This window comes from Aotus nancymaae, unplaced genomic scaffold (genome assembly GCF_030222135.1).
Source record: "Aotus nancymaae isolate 86718 unplaced genomic scaffold, 86718_ANA_hifiasm-v0.15.2.pri h1tg000016l, whole genome shotgun sequence".
Taxonomy (NCBI): Eukaryota; Metazoa; Chordata; class Mammalia; order Primates; family Aotidae; genus Aotus; species Aotus nancymaae.
The window spans coordinates 68,729,738-68,749,823 of NW_026988428.1; the positions used below are offsets into that span (position 1 = coordinate 68,729,738).

The 20,086-nt window shown below is 38.2% G+C and overlaps 1 protein-coding gene across 6 annotated transcripts in view; it reads left to right on the forward strand.

Annotated features, from left to right (window-relative positions):
* PARP11 (poly(ADP-ribose) polymerase family member 11) overlaps positions 1-14,274 on the forward strand; it is a 47,985-nt gene extending 33,711 nt beyond the window's left edge. For all 6 annotated transcript variants that reach the window (XM_012455898.2, XM_012455900.3, XM_012455899.2 and 3 more), the window contains 4 exons: positions 578-650; positions 731-861; positions 8,581-8,732; positions 10,732-14,274. In XM_012455898.2, coding sequence (XP_012311321.1) covers positions 578-650; positions 731-861; positions 8,581-8,732; positions 10,732-11,048 — 673 coding nt within the window. In that variant the 3' untranslated portion in view covers positions 11,049-14,274. The remainder of the gene's footprint in view (positions 1-577; positions 651-730; positions 862-8,580; positions 8,733-10,731) is intronic.
* Positions 14,275-20,086: the final 5,812 nt, after the last annotated feature.

A 20,086-nucleotide genomic window follows, 5' to 3' on the forward strand; every position in this document is an offset into this window, starting at 1 on the left:
GTTTTTCTGTATTCGCCTCCAGTGCCTTGAACATGTTTTGATAGTTTTTAAGATTTGCTGACTGACTGTGCTAATAACCTTAAAGTTAGCGGACTGTTGGAGAGAGTAGAGGGCAATTAACAGAGAAGGGTTTAGGTTTGAGTTAGATCTTGGAGAACATCTAAAAAATGGTTGAGGAGTTTTGATTTTATTCAATAGGCAATATAAATATGAGTTTCAGCCTTTTGTTTTCATCAGAAGTTTGTGTTTATTTTTAATTTCTTTGTCCAAAATCTTCTTTACATTTTAAAGAAATTTTGGAAATTTCAAAAAAACAAGATAGAACTAAACAACTGTTTTTGAAATTTGGATGATATACAGGGTTGGATATTTTCCATCAAAAGTTCACTATTTAGCACCTAAAAAGTAGCAGACATAGACATTCAATAATTTTTAAATAAAGAAACCAAAGGCTATATTTAATTGCATTTGTCACAATACCCTGAAAATGAAAATTAAGCTTTGAAGAAAAGGCTAAATTCTTGACAATAATGATAATCAGCTTCTGATATTTTGTTTTGTCTTTTGCTATTTCAAGTTATATCTGTGAAAATGAGGCTATCCCTATGCCACCACACTGGGAGAATGTGAATACTGAAGTACCATATCAGGTAAGAACAGAACTGACTGAATATACCATGAAAGAAACTGGAAAGGATTGCAATAAAGCTATGCAAACTTATTTTTCCAGCTTATTACTCTGCACAATCAAACACATGAATATAATGAAGTTGCCAATCTCTTTGGGAAAACGATGGATCGCAACCGCATCAAAAGGATTCAGAGAATTCAAAACCTAGATTTGTGGGAGTTCTTTTGCAGGTGAGATGATTTCTAATCTGAACCTTCTCCTTACTGTTAAGTCTTTTATGACTAAAATATAAATATTGAGGCTGGGCGCGGTGGCTCAAGCCTGTAATCCCAGCACTTTGGGAGGCCGAGGTGGGTGGATCACGAGGTCAAGAGATCGAGACCATCCTGGTCAACATGGTGAAACCCCATCTCTACTAATACAAAAAATTAGCTGGGCATGGTGGCGCGTGCCTGTAATCCCAGCTACTCAGGAGGCTGAGGCAGAATTGCCTGAACCCAGGAGGCGGAGGTTGCGGTGAGCCGAGATTGCGCCATTGCACTCCAGCCTGGGTAACAAGAGTGAAACTCCGTCTCAAAAAAAAAAAAAAAAAATATATATATATATATATATATATATAGAATTGTATTACTTTTCAGTGGTATAGACATGCTGTTTTTCTCTTGCCGTATTTTGACCTAGTCTCAGGGCTCTTGTTCAGCATTCTCAGGGAGTGAAAAAGCTGCTCTGTAAATTGCTTGTAGCATTGCAATGTGAGAAGCTCCCTCCTTTCAAGATTTAGAGCTGTGCATCTTGGCTGCAGTCAGCATTACAGAGGAGTCTGGGAGCTGTTTAGCTTTGTTGATACGACTTACTTGCCTTAGCCGTATATTAGAAGTCTGCGCAAACACTGTTTTGTTTTGTTTTTAACAATCATTCTTGCCAATAGCCTGTTTTATTTTAAAGAAGACTTTAAAACGTAACTTCAAATTTCCTGCTTAGCCTAAAGTTTATTTTTTAGCGTTAATCTCAATTCCCTACTAGATTTAAGTTGGAAATGACCCATTGGATGACTCATTATTCACTTAACTGAAAATAAAGTCCATTAAAGAAAACTTAAGGTATTAAAAGTATTATCTAAATTAGCCAGTTATGCCATATTTTTATGACCTGTAAAAAATTAAAATAAGTGTTTCTCTGAAATATTTTTAATTAACATTTGTAGATGAGATTTGATTAATAATATTTTTAAATATAAGCTGACTTTGAACTTTTTATTCAGAGAACTTGCAAATAAACACAAAGTAGAGTCTAATATAATTAGCCTCATGTATCCATCACCCTGATTCAACATCTGTCAAGATTTGCCACCATAAACTATCTCCTTTTTTGTTATTGTTGCTAGAGTATTTTAAAGCAAACCCAGACCATAACTCATTTCATTTCTACATACTTAAGAATTAGGCTGACTTTTGTTTGGTAATGATACATGGAATTCTTTCATGCTTCTGACTGACTAGTTAATATGGCCTGTGTACATTCCAGGTTTATTCTCATCACAGTTTTTGGTAAATAAGGGGCTTTCAGCTTGTGTTCTTTATAGTTTTGGGTCTATTGACCAAACCAGCTTTTATTTCTGACAATAACTGAGTTTAACTGAGTTTAGAAAGTTGAATTTAGTTCTTGTTTAGATGATTCTTTTATAGAGGAAGACAGAAGCCTCTGCCTCCTTTGACTTTATTATCTCAGTGAATAAAGTACATTTTTCTAAAATAGTCTGATGAAAACTTAATTCATTATTCTTCATCAGCCCTTTGAAGTGGCGATCAGATTGGTCTCCCTAATTACTTGAGTCCTCAATTAAATCATAGTGGTAAAAATGTACCAGTGATTCCCCAGAACATTTAATACTAAGAATTTCACTGGAAACAGTTTTACTCTGGTGATGCCCTTCATGGTTTTATATAATGTCAGCCTATAGAAATCTGTGACGGTAAATGAACCTGTCACCTGCCATGACAGTACAAAATACTGAGTCTCATTGTTAAGGGCAGCCGCAGCCTGTCATTTTAACATCTTCTTGAAGAACTAAAATAACTTGGTCTGTCTCACTGTCACATAACCTATGACTCACCATATAGGTAGTCAGTCCCACATGAGTCCATCTGGCATCAGTTTTCACATTGCCTAGGTCTCTCTGACTTCCCCCACTTTTTCTAACAAAAATGTCTTAGTACCTACTTTGTGACAAGCACTGTTATGGGAACTTGGAATAATGGTACAGAGAACCATAGCTTAGACAAGGAGCCAGACCGTTGTAACACAGAAATGTAGGAGTCACCACAGGGCATCATAGGAGCACAAAGTGAGGTGATCCATCCACCTTTGCCAACAAAAGTAGGGGATGTGGAGTGGGGTGGGGAGAATGTGGGATCCCTGGACACCAGTTGGATAGAAGAAGGGCATCTCAGGCATCAGGAGCAGTAAAAGCCAAAGTCTGGATATAAGAGGTAGCACAGAAAATTGAAACAACTTCAGATTGAACAGAAATTAGGTAGAATGGTGAGAGAGGAGGCTGGAATAGTATTAAGAGGCAGAGCATGCAAGAGTTTGTAGTAGCACTGCTGGGGTGGTTGTGTAATTGTCTTTAGTAGCCTTAGTTGAGTTGGACTGAACCAGAGTGGAAGTCAGAGAGTTAGCAGGGTCCAGACCATGTGGGGCCTTATAAGCTAAACTAAGAGGTTTGGATTTTTTCCTGGGATAGTAGAAAGCCATTGTAGAACTTTAAGCAAGAGAATGTTGGAACTGATTTGCATTTTAGAAAAATAATTAGGCTGTACCATGGAGAAGGTATTTAAAGCAGTGGTTCTCAACTGGGAGTGATTTTACCTGCTGGGGGACATTTGGTAATGATTGTTATGTGACAGGGGTGGGGGTGCTACTGGCATCTACTGGATAGAAGCCAGGGATGCTAAACATCCTACAGTGCACAACACAACAAAGAAGCCTTCCACAACAAAGAAATGTCTAGCACAAAATCTCAGTACTTTAAAGGAATCACAGTTTGAAGCAGAGACAAATTTAGGAAATTGTTTCAGTAATTAGACTGAGACACATTGGGTTACCTGACCCAAAGTGATATCTGCTGTGTTGGAGACACAGTTTTGAGGTATTAAGACAGTTTTGAGGTATTAAATTTGTAGAATGATAGTGCTTGGTGCCTCACTTACTGTATGCAATGAGGTGAATAAGGGAGATGAGAAGGATAACTCCCAAGTTTTTGGCTTGTTTTACTCGACTAAGGGAATATCAGTAGGAACATCTGTAGGGATGATGGAAAGGGAGTAGTAGTTGATATACAACAGTTGACATATGAGTTAGGAGTTCAGAAGAGTGGTGTAGACTAGAGACGAAGGTTTTAGAGTTGTTAGAAAATGTGGGGTAATAGAAACTATAGGAATGAAGAAGATGACCAGAGAGCGTTTGTACATTAAGAAAAGAAGAGGACCAAGAGCCAATTCTGGAAGGGATGAACAGAGGAAGAGAAAATCCAGGGAGGAAACTAACAGCCACAGAAAGTGGGAGAAAACCAATAGAAGGTAAAGCCACAGAAACTGGAGGAAGAATGTGGTTTACACAAGTAGGTGCCATCTGTAGGATTACATACTGAAAAGATGTCAAGTAGGATAAATTTGAAAAATTCCTTTGCATTTTGCAATAAGAAGGTCATTGGTAACCTTTATAAAAGCAATGTTGGTAGACACCATATTGTGTATACAGCAAATGTTGACAACTTTTTCAAGAAACTTGGCAGTGAGGAGGATGAGAGATGTGAGAAGACAGATAATGTGGGGTTATTGTTATGTTATGTAATCATGGGAGAGAACTGAACATTGTAATTGGGAAGGACTTATGGAGAAGGAGAATTTAAAAGATCAGAAAAAGAGTGGAAGGGGAGTTGATGGATTCCAGCTCCTGAAGAAGTGTGATGAGATGAAATTCTGAGAGCATATGTCAGAAAGGAGATACAGAAGGGTGGTCCAGTTATGTTTACAGATAAGTAGAGGTAGGGGATAAGAAGAGGAGTTAGGTTAATGAGTTCCTTACTAAGGCCTTCCATTTCTTTTGTGAAAGAAGAAGGGAGGTTGCCTACAGAGAATAAAGTGTTAGGGAGGTGTTGATAAGAGGGAAAGAAAAGGGGAAAGAGAAGATTTGAAATGGCCATTGTGGAAAATGGGGAGAATGAGCTATCTTGGGAACCATAGTATTTCTGTCAGTATTGAGAGCTTAGCTAAAGCTGGAGTATGTGAATTTATAGTGCAAACCATGGGGATGTTGTGTGATGTACTTCAGCAGTACAAATGTAAGAGCAGATAGTGGAGATGGTTGGATTGATCCACAGCTGGAAGTATAAGGCAGCAAGGAAATCAGAGCATCTTGTTAATAACGTGAATTTAGATCAGAGATTTTCAAACCTAGTGGCAGGTCAGAATCACCAGTGGAACTTACTAGCAAGTGGAGATACCTGTCACCTATCACAGATCTACTGCATCAGAACCTCTGGGTTCTTACATTTTTACCTTAAAAAATTCTATAAGTGATTCTGTTGTTCAGCAGGATAAAAATCTGTTCTAAATCTAGCCAAACTTATTTCAATCCAGAGCATGGAAGTATTCCTGCTCTAGTATAGAGCATGTGACATACACACTTTAGCCAGTTTGGCACTCTAGTCCCTAAGAGGTGGAAATTTTGAGACATCATTGAGAAGTGGGTGTGATGGTACTTTCAGTAAGTTCAGGAATGATTGTGGGTCTGGGCAAAGGTGGGCAGGGTTGTGAAGAACTTAGTGTAGTCCTGTGACTTTCCTTGCAGATGTAACTAAAGTTCATGAGGCCCTGGAGCTCATCTTTAGCGTTTCTGGAACACCAAGGTCATAATCTGTGAATGTCCAGATTTTGTGGCTGCCTTAGTAGTGATAGTAGTGGGCACTAGAAAAACTGTGCTATGGGGATACAAAGCTTTAACCACCACACTCCTGCTCTGCCTTCAGCTGGTTTATATGCACCATCTAATCTAGTAACTAAGCATTGTTTTCCATGCCTGCATATGCCCATACTTCATGCCCTTTAACCCACAGTTTGTTTATAGTATCTAAGAGAAACTCCAGACAATTTTCAAACCAAGATTTACTCTAATTTGTGCCTGTAAAGTAGTGATGTGATTTTTTTTTTCTTTTTTCTTTTTTTTGAGATGGCGTCTCACTCTGTCACCCAGGCTGGAGTGCGGTGATGCGATCTTGGCTCACTGCAACCTCCACTTCCTGGGTTCAAGCGATTCTCCTGCCTCAGCCTCCCGAATAACTGAGATTACAGGCATGTGCCACCACACCCAGCTAATTTTTGTGTCTTTTAGTAGAGATGGAATTTCCTTTGAGTTGATTCTAGTCATTACAGGTCATGAAGCACAACATTGACAAGTTTGACATTACAGAGCATGAAGCCTGGCATTGTGTATTATACTAATGTTTCTTTGAGAAAACCAGTATGGATTGACTAATGCCAAACCAACTAATAGGATTACCATAGTGGTAGATGGTTAGGCCCTTTAGACAGTCTAGCTTGGTTTCTCACATAGTGGTTGAGAAAGTTTCTTTTCATGAAGACAAGATGGAGAAATATGTGCTGGTTGATAGTTCAAAGAGAAAAACTAGTAGAAAAAGGCTTATGCAAAGAGTAATTCGAATGGCACGCATGCTTTCTTCTTGGGTCCATCAATATTTTTATCAGAAACTTGGATGAAAATGTAGAAGGCTTGCTTATCACACTTGTGAAAGATTCAAAACTAGAAGGGTAGCTTATTTGTTGAGTGAGTGAATCAGCAGTCAGAAAGACCTTGAAAGGTTGAAACAGTGGGTCTAAACAAGTATTGTCTTTTTTTTTTTAATTTAAAAAACTTTTTTTTTTTCGTTTTTATAAAGGGAACAAATGTACATTGTTTATAAAAAGTGAGAACATAAAGTTCTAAAAAAGGAAGTTGGTATAATTCTTAGTGAAAGTATGCTTTTTGTAGCATAAACATTTGCTCAATGCACATCCTTCTAATGTCATACTTAATGGTCTGAAAAGACTGTCACAAATAGATCAAAGCATATATATGTAAATTTTGATACATACTGCCAAATGACTCTTGAGAAAGACTGTATGCATTTTCATTCTGTCACCATTTAAATGCAAGTGTCCATTCCTGCACATATTCATCAAGCTGCATGTTGTTTATAAAACTCAGTCTGAGATATGGATATTTTACTGTTATTTAATTTTTACTTTTTAAATTACTGTACCAAGTAAAGCTTAACTGAAATAAATCTATTGCATTCAGTTTATAAATCAGTTGTACAAATATAGCAAGCTAAGAGAGGTCTGGTTTGAAAACATCCTGGGAGGATTAACTGACTACACACTTGATTATGGAGGCAGTTTGTGGCCCGTGTTACCAAAATGCATTCAGTGGTGTCGGTAGAGTCAGTGCTGTCTGATGATATCTGAACTGTTTCTATTTTACACCAACATTTATAAACTAGAAAGTATCCAGTAGATTCTTGTTAACTAAAGACCGTTGGGATAAAGAAAGACCTAGAAGCTGTGCTGTGTCAGGAGTAGTTGAAGGAATGGTGTGCATTTAACCAAGAAAAGAAAGCCTAGCTAGGTGTTCATAGTTATTTTTGGATATTTGCAGAGTTGTTTTGTGTAAGAGTTATCTGAATTGTTTGTGTTCAAAAGAGAATAACAAGACCAACGGAAGGCAGATTTTGGTTTGGCATTGGGATGGAAGTACTTTCCAACAGTTATAGCTAATTACAAAGAGATTGTGCTGTTTTGCAAAGTGAGCACTTGATGCTGCAAGTACTTGACACTGGATGGATTGAAGCAGGCATTAAATAGGTATCAGATGTCGGGGAAGGATATTCTTCTTAATTTTTAAAATATTATTTTAATGAAATATTTCAAGAATGAAAATGCAGCAAATAGTTTACAGACTCCCATGTATCTACCAATCAGATTTAACATTTTGATACTTGTCACATTTCCTTCCTCTTCACACAGATACAGGTGAAGTGTTTACTCCATCCTTGTCCTACTCTCCTTCTTTCCTCCTGAGATTGGTATGATGCTTATTGTTTGTATTTTGTATTTTTTACTACCTGTGTATGTATACCTACACAATACACAGTATTATTTTGAGTTTCCTGTCTCTTTTTTGCAAAATTCTTTTTACATTCAATATTATTTTTCAAGATTTACTGTGTTAATGCACATAGATCTACTTCATTACTTTAAACTTTTATATATAAATACATGACTATATATTTATTTCTCTGTGAAATAATTTTAGGCTGTTTTCAGTTTTTGTTTTCTGTTACAATCAGTCCTACATTAAATATGCTTTTATGTGTTAGGATAGATTTGTCCTTGGGAAGAGGATTAAGCTGGATGGCTTAATGTCCCTCCCAACCCTATGGTGCAAAATTTAGCCAATTCAACCAACATTTTCTAGTTTCTGAGGATAAAAAGCATATGACATGGTCCCTGCTCAAGGAATTCACTGTCTAAAGTCTCTGTAAACTTTGTATTACTTGTTTGTTTTCTCATTTTTAGGCATCTGTAAAGCTTAGCTGGTTTAGATGATCAATTACCTTTACGATGTTCGGGCATAGCATGGGATAACTATAGTTTTTGGCATAATTTTCAACCTTAAGTTTCAGTGTTAACTAATAATTTTTGATGAGATGATTTATGTGTCCAAGAACATTTGAAATTATTTCTTTTCCATACTTGCTTTGTCCATTTATGATTTATATTAAAATATTTTCTGTTTCACCCTTTTTCTTGAACCTTGCTCATTAAGATTAATAAATGCTACTTATGGTATATTTCTATGTGCCTTCATGTCTGTGTGTATTGTGTTTTTAGGAAAAAGGCTCAGCTCAAGAAAAAAAGAGGTGTGCCTCAGATTAATGAACAAATGCTATTTCATGGTACCAGCAGTGAATTTGTGGAAGCAATCTGTATTCATAACTTCGATTGGAGAATAAATGGTGTACATGGTGCTATCTTTGGAAAAGGTAATTATCAGAATTCCAGGTCCAATTTGAGTCCTAGGAGAGAATTTCCTCTCTTTAGATTTTTTTATAATTTAGGAGTTTGGCAGTTATTAAGTTAAAAGTTATTGTGCTAGGTTCCAGGCATACCCTAAGAATTTCTGAGTCACAGAAAAGTCACTTCTTACATTTACGTTTACAAGAGGAAGTAAGACTCTTAACGTCTCTACCAGGTTTAATAGCTCCCCAAGTCCCAGTCATCCAAAAAGGGCATCGTGTCCATATTATCTGATTTTTTGCATTGTGTTTAATTTTTGTGTGTAAGTTCTTTCCATATATTAGCCTATACACTAAGCTGCTTTATGGCAAATATACGGAGAATGATAAAACAAATTGATTATAATTACATTATGCACCAGAATAGGTACTAGTGTTTTTGTTTTTAAGGAAATGATAGGTAAGAATATTACTGAGCAATAAGAAATAGTGGGGGAAAACTGTATGTTGTTTATAATGTTGTGAAAATCCAGGCTTTTCCATTTATGCCTGCTAGTCAAGCAAATTAAGGAGAGAGGTGAGGGGAAAAGGTATGGAATGGACATTTATTTTTCTGGCCCTTCCTTTGTACCCTCCAGCAGGAGAACTACCTGCCATTTAGGATCAGTATATGCTGCATTTTGAAAATGTAAATTAATTTTTAAAATAACTACTAAAAAGACCATTACACTTAACTATAAGGAGGTCAGAAGGTGTTACATAAATCCCATCAATGTTAGGTAAATATGAGATTTTGCAATTCATTTCCAAAATTTTTTAGAGTATGTATGTCCTTAATGATGTCGGTCGATCTCTTGTGTTTACTATTTCAGAAGAGTTGGCTGTTTTATCGAATTTTCATGTGTAGGCAGAGAGCCAGTAAAATCGTTTTTTTGGAATGCTCATATATGAATAGCATTATATTCTCTCAGAAATCTTTTCATGGATATAGGATTCTGTTGTTTCCAGAAATATTACTGAATGTTATTCCGTATCATAGAAATATGGTTTCTTGGAGTTTAAAAGAATCTCTGTAGACCATCAGTTTCCATTGTGCTCTCTAGAGCTTTACTGGATGCTGACAAGGGAGCAGGGTGAGGAAGTGGTGGAAGGAAATAGAAATGGGAGGGAGGGCCAAGCAGTAAAACTCAGGGCCAGCGCGGTGACTCACACCTGTAATCCCAGCACTTTGGAAGGCCGAGGCAGGTGGATCACCAGAGGTCAGGAGTTCAAGATCAGCTTGGCCAATGTGATGAAACCCCATCTCTACTAAATAAATATAAAAATTAGTCAGGCGTGGTGGTATGCGCCTGTAATCCCAGCTACTCAGGAGTCTGAGGCAGAAGAATCACGTGAACCCGGGTGGCAGAAGTTGCAGTGAGCCAAGATCGTGCCACTGCACTCCAGCCTAGTCAACAGAGTGAGACTCTGTCTCAAAAAAAAAAGACCAGGCATGGTGGTGCATGCCTGTAATCCCACCCCCAAAGAAAGAGCGGTCACAATGGCTCATGCCTGTAATCTCAGCACTTTGGGAGGCTGAGGCAGAAGAATTGTTTGAAACAGAAAACGGAAGTTGCAGTGAGCTGGGATCGCGCCACTGCACTCCAGCCTGGAGATAGAGCCAGACTCCATCTCAAAAAAACAAAAAAAAACAACTCAGGTTCAGCTACACTTTTAATATCTGTTTTATTAATTGGATTATTTGTAAGATTTATTTTGAAAACAGAAGTCTGGTAGCTATATTTTGGTGGATTGGGGCAGGGGATAGTGTGGTGGTGAGGACTTTTGTGTACCAACAAATCTATTTCTATGGCAGTCTACGCCACAGATGGATTTCTATTCTTTTCTTAAAGATCTGCAGATGAGGAAATTCCACATCTATTTTTATTATACAATTCATGCATCTATTCCCCTGACAAAATGTTTTTGCTTGTTTTTAATATATTCTTAGGAGTAATCTTGGTTTTCTTGATCCTCTTTGTTTAAGGAACGTATTTTGCTAGAGATGCTGCTTATTCCAGTCGTTTCTGCAAGGATGACATAAAGCATGGAAACACATTCCAAATTCATGGTGTCAGCCTGCAACAGCGGCGTCTGTTTAGAACATACAAATCTATGTTTCTTGCTCGAGTGCTAATTGGAGATTACATAAATGGAGACTCCAAATACATGCGACCTCCTTCCAAAGACGGGAGCTATGTGAATTTATATGACAGCTGTGTGGATGATACCTGGAACCCAAAGATCTTTGTGGTTTTTGATGCCAACCAAATCTATCCTGAGTACTTGATAGACTTTGATTGATTTCACTTCTAAATCTCAGTGGCCAAGAAGGCTTTATTCCTTTATGCAGGAAGATTTGCTCTCCAGTCATCTAGCCACTAAATGTTAATTATCTGATATGAAACAGATATGAAAAAAATGTGGCCTCCATATAAAAAGACAATACTGACTTTAAGGTTGGTTTTTGCCTGTTTCTTGTAGTCTTGTTTGTTAAAAATTGATATCATTGTCATTTTAACGCATAGGGGTGAAACATACCATTCAAAATGGAATCAGATGAGTCTCAACTAATGTGGTCATTCAGATCTTTAAAGTTTACATGTGTGTTATAAATGACTAGTTCAAATAGACTTAATCGTATAAATGTTGAAAAAATAGAAATACAGACATAAAGATGTCCATTTAGAGGAATTGATCCTTTGTAAATTGAATTCAGGTAGTGGTATCATCCACCAATTCATCTGTTGCTTTGTTGGTCTTCTGAAGGGGGTGTTTAAAACTCTGAAACAGTCTGAGTACCTTGAGAGAAATCAGAAACGACAGTTATTTGCAGTGCTGTCAAACAAGTCAGAAGGAGGAAATCAAGGTAGAGTGTCCTGCTTTCCAGTTGCCTTAGGATAGCAGGCTGCAGCCTCAGACTTGCTCCCGTCATTCTCCTCTGTCTCCTACTTCTGAATTGATAATTGCTGCAAAATATCATAGCCTACACTTCATCCACCAGGGCTCTTGGATTCTTGCAGCACTACTTGCTGCGCAAGGTATTTATTGCATCTTCAAAGTGAAACTTTAAATTATTATTCGAACATTTATTTTCCTTTTATTTTAGAGTCCCAACAATGATCACTTCAAAGATTGTTTTTTTACCTTTTCCCCTGAAGTGCACACAGATATTCAACAATTATTTCTAAAATTCATATTTCAAATTTGTGTCTCTCCATTTTGAAACATTATAGAAAACATGGGATGCTTGAGACAAATCTGGTTTATCCTTTTAAGTAGCTTTTGACAGCCTACTCTCTTGAAAAGTTAAGTATAATTTTTAATCATATTTAGTGGAAATTTGTTTACCTGTTCCATCTGTTTTGCTGTTCCATTGTAAGGAAGATGAGAAGTGTTGGAACACCTTCCTTCCCCTAAAGGTATTCTAGCAGAGGCGAGACAGCAACTTGGCAGGCACGTTGTATAGGAGTTCAAGCACCAGATGGGAAATTGCCCATGTGATGGGTAAGAGTCTTTCACCTTTCTTTCCATTCTCTTCTTTCTCTTGTCTTCTCTTTCCTTCCTTCCTTCCTTCCTTCCTTCCTCCCTCCCTCCCTCCCTCCTTCCCTCCCTCCCTTTCTTTCTTTTTCTTTCTCTCTCTTTCTTTCTTTTTCTTTTGTCTTTCTCTCTCTTTCTCCCTCCCTCCCTTCTTTCTTTCCTCCCTTTCTTCCTTCCTTCTCTTTCTTCCCTCCCTTTCTTCCTTCCTTCCCTTTCTTCCTTCCTCCCTTTTTCTCTCTCTCTTTCTCCCTTCCTTCCTTTCCTTTCTTTCCTTTTTTTTTCCTTTGGCAGAGTCTTGCTCTGTGCAGTGGCACGATCTCAGCTCACTGCAACCTCCACCTCCCAGATTCTGCCAATTCTCCTGCCTCAGCTTTCCCAATAGCTAGGACTACAGGTGCACACCACCATGCCCGGCTAATTTTTGTGTTTTTAGTAGAGACAGGGTTTTGTCCTGGTGGCCCGGCTGATCTTGAACTCCTGACCTCAGGTGATCCGCCCGCCTCAGCTTCCCAAAGTGCTGGGATTACAGGCATAAGCCACTGCGCCAGGCCTGATTCTCTGTGATTCTACCTTTAAAAGAGAGCACATGTACCAAGCCTTTTTCAGAAAGCTTTTCCCTAACTCTTTCTAATACTGAATTTTCTCTCTGTTATCCTTGCCTAATTTTGGCTGAGAGTTAGTGAATACAATTTAACTTCTTAAAAAATTCCAGTGTCTTATGCTTATATTGTTCACTTAAATCATTTGAATTAGAAAGGCATCTACAAATAATAAAAGTAAAGAGTATAGACTTAGATTAGGGATAGTAATTCTTCAAGTGCCATCGTCCCCCAGATTTCCATTATAGGCCAGCATTTGTGTAATTGTGCAGTGGGAGGTAAGTAGTACCCAGGAAATTGCATGTACAATACTTTGAAACAAAGTGGTAACAAAGATTTCCTGACTCAGGTATGCAGTCTAACTGCTGGTTTAGATGAAGTGCTGAGAATATTTAGAAAAAGCTCTCTAAAAAGCATCTAGAGATTATCATGAAAATAATTAGAGGCAAAGTCACTAGGCTGCCTTGTGAGAGGTAGCACACCATGGCTCTAAACGTGTTCACAAAAATTAATGTTAGAGACATTAGGAATTCAGGTTTTGAAAACCTTTTTTTCTATTTATTTGTTATTTATATACCAAAAAAAACCTATTAAAATAGTCCTCCCTTCAACATGGCTATCTTTTTTCAAGTTTAATATGCATACCTGTCTCAGCACTTGTATGGAATAACTGTTGCAGCATTTGGGAGTTATTTTTCTTTTAGACATTTGCAGATCAGTATTTGTGAGGCAATCGATATGAACTCTGAACTTACCTAGTTGGTTTATATGACATACGTAGAATGCACTGCAGTAGCCATTGTAAGAAAGTACTGTGATTTTTTTGTTTTTGTTTTTGTTGTTGTTTGGTCTGAGAATGTACTGCCAACCCCTCTTTTATAAGAGAGAACTGATTTTGATACATATTTTAAAATATAATAGTATAGAGTTAATGGATGTTACAATTTTATTTCTTTGTTTTGGTAAGTAGATTGAATTGAGAATTATATGATCAGTACATTTGAGAATTAGATGACCAGTAAGTATATAATAAGACTGGACACAAACCATTTGCCATCTTCTTCTGTTATCATCACATAGTGTGGGTGGGGAGAATAAATAGAAATCACTCTAGAATAGTGATAAATGGTTTTTGAAACTCTGTATTGAATACATTCCAGCTGACAATGACTTTTCTTTTTCACTTTGGTGATATCAGCCTCAGGGTAAAAAAATGTGTTTATAAAAAATAGTTTCATAAATCTTTTAGTTATAAACAGGAAAGTTTTATATTAGTGTGTCATTTCATTTCTAGACTGTTGATAGTGATTATGATAAAGAATTTGGAGCCAATTTTGATATTTGAATGTATTGTTTTTACACATGATGATTAAAGCTCTCCGTTAGCAGTTCTTGGTTGTCTGTGTATATCATATATTTGTTTCTGTGATTTATGTATCTCATCTCCACCTTCTACTATTTAAACCTAAGTTTTCAGTTCAATCTTGGTGGACTCAAGGAGTTTGTTGCCTGTAACTCATATGTACCCCACTTGCAGATGGGGGAATTCTCTTGTTCTTAGTTTGAATTATCATGAGCAATAGCTAGTCAAATAACCTATGGGAAAAATCATTTACTGTGTGCTATTATTAAAAAAATCCCCAAACAGGCCAAGAGCTGGTGCCTGCAGCATCTTTTATTCTTGGTGTGCTCCCTTGGCTTAGAGGAGCAGCTCTACCTTCACCTGAGGAGTATACTTCCTACAGTCCATCTAACCTCCAGGCTCTCGCACTGTGTCTACCATCATTCCTGTTGCAGTGAGTCAGACATTTCGTTCAACCTTTGGCAAGAAAGGATGGTATCAAAGGCTGTCTCATGTTAGAGCTGAGAGAAATGAGGGGCAGCATGACTGACTCGTGATAAAAATTCAATTGAGCTTTGATAGTTGATCCAAAAGTGCTACATTTTTACAAATTCTGTTCCCTAGCCATTCGGGTGTTTGCGATTACCTCCCAAATTGCTAGGAATAACATGAGGAACAATCCTACAGTGATCTTAGTTGTATGGCCTCCAGATTTTCCACTCTCCTTAAGGATTATTTGTTTAAGATATTTTCTTTCGCTTAAAAGAAAGAGACAGTTAATTTCTAGATGAAACTATACATTATGTACTTGCAAAACAGATAAAAGATAATGAAAAAATAGGAAAGAAAAAACAAAAGCCTTGTTAAAGATTAGTTTTGTTGAGAAATTCGCAGTGATTTTAGTTATTTTTATCCCTTGCACTGTATACTGTATTCAGTGCAAGGGATAAAAGGTGATACGAGATAGTCTGCCACACTTTCTTATGAATTATTTCATGATGTTACTTGGGGCAACACAGATGGAAGAAATGAACATTTCAAAAAACTATGAAATACATAATTATGCAGGGGCTGCTTGATTAGTGTGAGTAACATATGCAGAGAGAGAGATGAGCCCTAAAATAACCAGGACAGAAGTTGAAAGTTCATCTTTTAACCTTCACTTTTTAGCAGTTGTAGTTTACTTCTCATGTTTTCAGAAACTCTAGGATAGAAAGAAGGTGGTTTGGGAACTCATGTAGTCTCTCTTTCCTCCTGTCTCCTTCCTATATTGAGCTCTGCTTGATCCATCCCAGGTAAAAGGATGTCTCGGTTATTTCTAAACCCAAACAGTAAATTCTTTATAACTGATCTGAGTCTCCTGCTGTAAGATTATGTAATCCAGTTTCTCAGCTTTAATTGCTTGGCTTTCATTTTTTAGCACTGCAGGCCAAGAACTTGGCTATTCGAATTCTCTTACTGTGTGGCTGTGTATCTAAGAATTTAGCACTGTCTTACTCATTTTTAAGTGGCTTTTCATAAGATTGGAATATAGGTTTTATGCCAAAGACATTTGGGTTTTCTGCAGCTTCTTAGCATTGCTGGAGCCTCTACCAAGAGGTTATACGGTAAGCTGATTCTGATTCTGTGGCTTATGCTGACTTCATGATTGTAAAACAGCTTAAGGAGAGTCACTATCCAGAATTGAATTAAATCGTCTTTGCAATATTGAGTATACATCCAGACTGCACTTGTGTTTTCCTGTTCCTTTTTAAAAATGCCTTTTCCTGCAGGGCTCATTACGCTTTAATGTCTCCTAGATAACATGTGGAAGCTGTAGGCATTATAAGCCCACGTTTGATGAACAGTCTCAGATAATCAGTGTGCAAGCTCATTTCCTCCACTTTATTCCTATAAGAAGAAGATCAAGCTTCAACTTGGGAGCCAGCTGATCTGAATTTTATTTCTGGCTTTGCTGTTTGATTCAGTGTGCCCTTGGATAACTCACCAGAGAGGGAAGGTTCATTTTTCAGAAAGTGAAGTTTATGAAAGACCAATCAGACTCTTGTTGAAAGAAAAAGACCTGATGGAGCACAGCTAGATTTCTCTAGGCCACATCTGACCTGACTGAAGATGATTTTTGAGTTTGGGTCAGGAAATTACAGTAACAGGGATCATGATGCATTGAGAAGAAAAAAGCAAGGGCTTAGAGTAGGAAGGGAAAAGAATGGACCTGGTTCTCCCTGAAACTCTGCCACTAAGTAGTTTCCCCACTCTCCTTCAAGTTCACAACTCTGAATTTTTGTGGCATTCTAGGCAGTGAACAAGTCAGACGTGGCCTCTGCTCTCATGGAACTTAAAGTCTAGCAGGGAGGACATACTGAACTGTAACGACAAGAGTGGTGAACTTTCCCAAAGGGGAAGTTCAGGCCATTGTGAGAGGCTCTGACAGAGGGATTTCACCTGTCCTAGGGAATTAGGGAAGGCCTTCCTAGAAAGTGACATTTGAATGTGGAGATGGAAAGATGAGTCGACGTTAATTAGGGGAAGGAGGATTTTATGTCCCCCCCAGCCACACCCATCTGTACCATACCAGGCTTTGGAGAGATGAGAAAAAACAAGGTATGACTAGAAGCAAAGTTGGAACATTGTTTTTATCATTAAAACAAAGACGGCAGAATCAAAGCCATTCAAATTGTGTTGCCCCAAACCCCTGTACCAGGTCCTGGGATCAGCCTTAAGGGAACCAGGACCAGCAGTAAGGAGTATGTGGAGAAGGGATTGTGAAGATTTTATACAGTTTAAGGGAATCAAGAAGCTAGTTAGGTAAAGGAGTTCCTTCTTGCCCCCATGTCTTGGCTTATGCCTTTCTGCCTCTCCCTAGAACACACACTTCTATTCATCCCTCCTCCTTGAAAACTCTATTTGAAGCATGGGCTCTGGAGTCAGACATCCAGGTTGATTCCTGGCACCATCATTTACCAGCTGTTTCGCTTGAGCAGGTTGCTTAAGCTCTCTGTGCTGCTGTTTCCTCATCTGTGAAGTGGTGATAATAATAGTGTATACCCTAGAGGGTTGTAAGAACCAGATGAAGTAATACTTGTAAAGTCTTTGAGATTACGCCTGGCACATAGCCTCAGTAAATGCTGGTGAGTGTTAATATGTAAGGCCCCTCCTTTTTAAAGAGGTCTTCTATACCTAATACAACCCTCACAAACTTGGATTCATGTGGTATTTATAGTGTACATGGAGTTAGGACATAACTTTTTTTTCTTAGCATTTACTTGGTCAGTGCCTTTTGGCCAGAGACCACCAGGAGCAACCCTGTAAGTTAAACAAGTTAGTTTTATTGCGTATGGCAGCCAGAGAGCACACACCCCCCAAGGAACTACAGGGTGTCCAGGTAGGAGGGTGCAAGACAGAGCATTTTGAAGGATTTGGGCTTTGGGGATTTGAGGGAGGGTCTGAGGACTCAGGATTTCACTCTAATTGGATGCTGTCAGAGAGCAGGGGCAATTCTACATTTTGGCATGTTTATCAATCTTACCTATATAGAGAAAAGTCTAGCTGAGGATAAGCTATAATTAGTAAAACAAGCAGTCACTCATCTGGTTGAAAGAAGTGGTGTTTGGTATTCTGTGGATGGCACGGTGACCTTATTTTTGTCTGTTCTTAGACACAATTATGAAATGGCCTTGTTTTGTCTCATTTTATTGTGATCTCAGAGTAACCTTGTTAGAAGTTGGTCTTCCGTGAGATAGTTTAGGTTCCTCAGAATAACACGCCTTAGCTGTGAGTGCCTTAGCTGTGAGTACCAGGACAGTTTCTAAATGTCAGGGGCTGCTCTTTTTGTTCTCATCTTGTCTAACTTTTGTTTGGGCTAGTTTTCTTCCTCCTGGGAAATTGTAAGAGAATGTATTTACTCATTTAACAAACCACCAAGTGAGTACCTGTGTCTACTCCAGACCAGGCACGATGCTAAACACAGGACACGATAGTAAAAACTCCGCCTTCAAGGTTCTCAAAGTCTTGGATAAAAAGAGATTCTAAAACTATGTTTCAGACCATTTTGCTAGTTTGAATGCCTTCTTCAGCTTTCCCCCAAGTATTCCAGCTTGTATCTGGATACTTCCAATGATTAGGAAATCCTAGGTACTGCAGACAATGCTGAATGTTAGAAAATTGGTTCTTAACTTGATCTATAATTTCTTTCCTCGTATATTCCACCACTTGGGGTCTATATCTATACACTGAAGATGCTCAGAACGAGTTCCCTGCATGTTCTCATCTACATAGTCGACCCATGGGCGATGTAGGTGAACTCTGGATTCTCATGATTCAGTGTTATGCTGACTGCTCTTACAGTCTTCTCAAAAGAATATTTTAATTCAACACATAATTTAATGTTGATTTTATTTTCCATATGGCTTTAATGTTTAGGCCTATTTTATCTTTACTAAAGGACAGACTGCATTATCAGCGCTTCTCTAATGAAAGTGTATGGTCCTACTGCATGTGAGAATAGCAGACACTAGGTGGCAGCATCTTACTTCGGAACTGGCACAACAAACGGAGCTGAGTTCACAGCTACATTTTAGAGAGCAGGGTCAGAGGACCTTCCAGAAGTTACCTAGTCAACTCCCCTGCCACCAGATGGGACAGCCCCTGGTCAAATCCACCTACATAGGTATTTATCCCCTTTATAATAACTGCTAGGAAAAGTGTGCATCTTCCCAATAGGAACCTATTCTAATATTTTAGAATTTGTCTAGTAAAATTCTTCCTAAATAACCGTACCACATACTGTCATCTGAACTGTTTTCCTTCTTTCCTCAGATGAAATCGCATTAATTTGATTTAGAAAAAAAAATTGTTGGTTATTTTCTGAGGCCGTACACACGAAGAGTTACCAGTGAGTCCTCTGCCAACCTTACTTCTTCAGCCCATCCATCCCCCACCTCGCCAGAAAGATTCTTAATCCCCTAACGTTTCTCTGGCCATACTCCCCAGCTTCTTCTTTACCTCTGGCACTGCCTCCTGGCTGTGTTCTCCATCATTCTCAAGTTATGGCGCCCCCAGGCTTTGCCTGCCTTCTTGGCCGAAATAAAAACTCGGGTTCTTAAAATTGTAAAGTTAACACCTCAGAACACAATATGCCTTCTGAGATAGGATATTCTATGCCCTTAAAAAAAAAGTGTGTCAGAAAAGATGAGCCATAAACTTAGTTTCAAATGGAAACATAGGCCATATCAACTCCAGATGTTTCTGAAATCCTTCTTTCAAAGTCTTAGGAGTTGAACTGGTATACTACAAATATTTTAAAGGTATAACTTTTATACTCTTCCTACAAAATTGAGATGAGGCCAGGTAACAGTCTATGACTGTGGAGGACAAGAACTGAATGACTGCAGTCTGACATGTGTCCATGTCAGAACCAGGCAGAGACGCCAGGTAGTGTGATTCCCAGTCTTGTCATCTATCTTCCAGTGGAATTGTGTTACTCTACAGTCATATATATCCAAGATCTTAGCACTGATATTGTTCATTTAAAGGATTTTTTTGTAGCAAGAGATTAGCATTGTAAAAGGTATGTCAGGATATTGTGTTTGAAAAGCAATGTGTTCTTAAAAAAAAAAACAAAAAACATGGGTTTTGGAGTCAGGTGATCCTAGCAGCAGACCCACATTTGCTACTTTCTAGCCACATGGCCTTGGAGAAATTGACCAACTTCTGAGAACTGCTGTTTCCTCACATTTTAATGCTGTTGTGAGAATGACCTGAGGCTGTGTGAGTATATGGAACACTTAGCACAATGTCTGACATATGTTAGTTGCTCAAGACTTAGATAAAATAATTACTTCTGGCTTGTTCCAGGAGAAGGG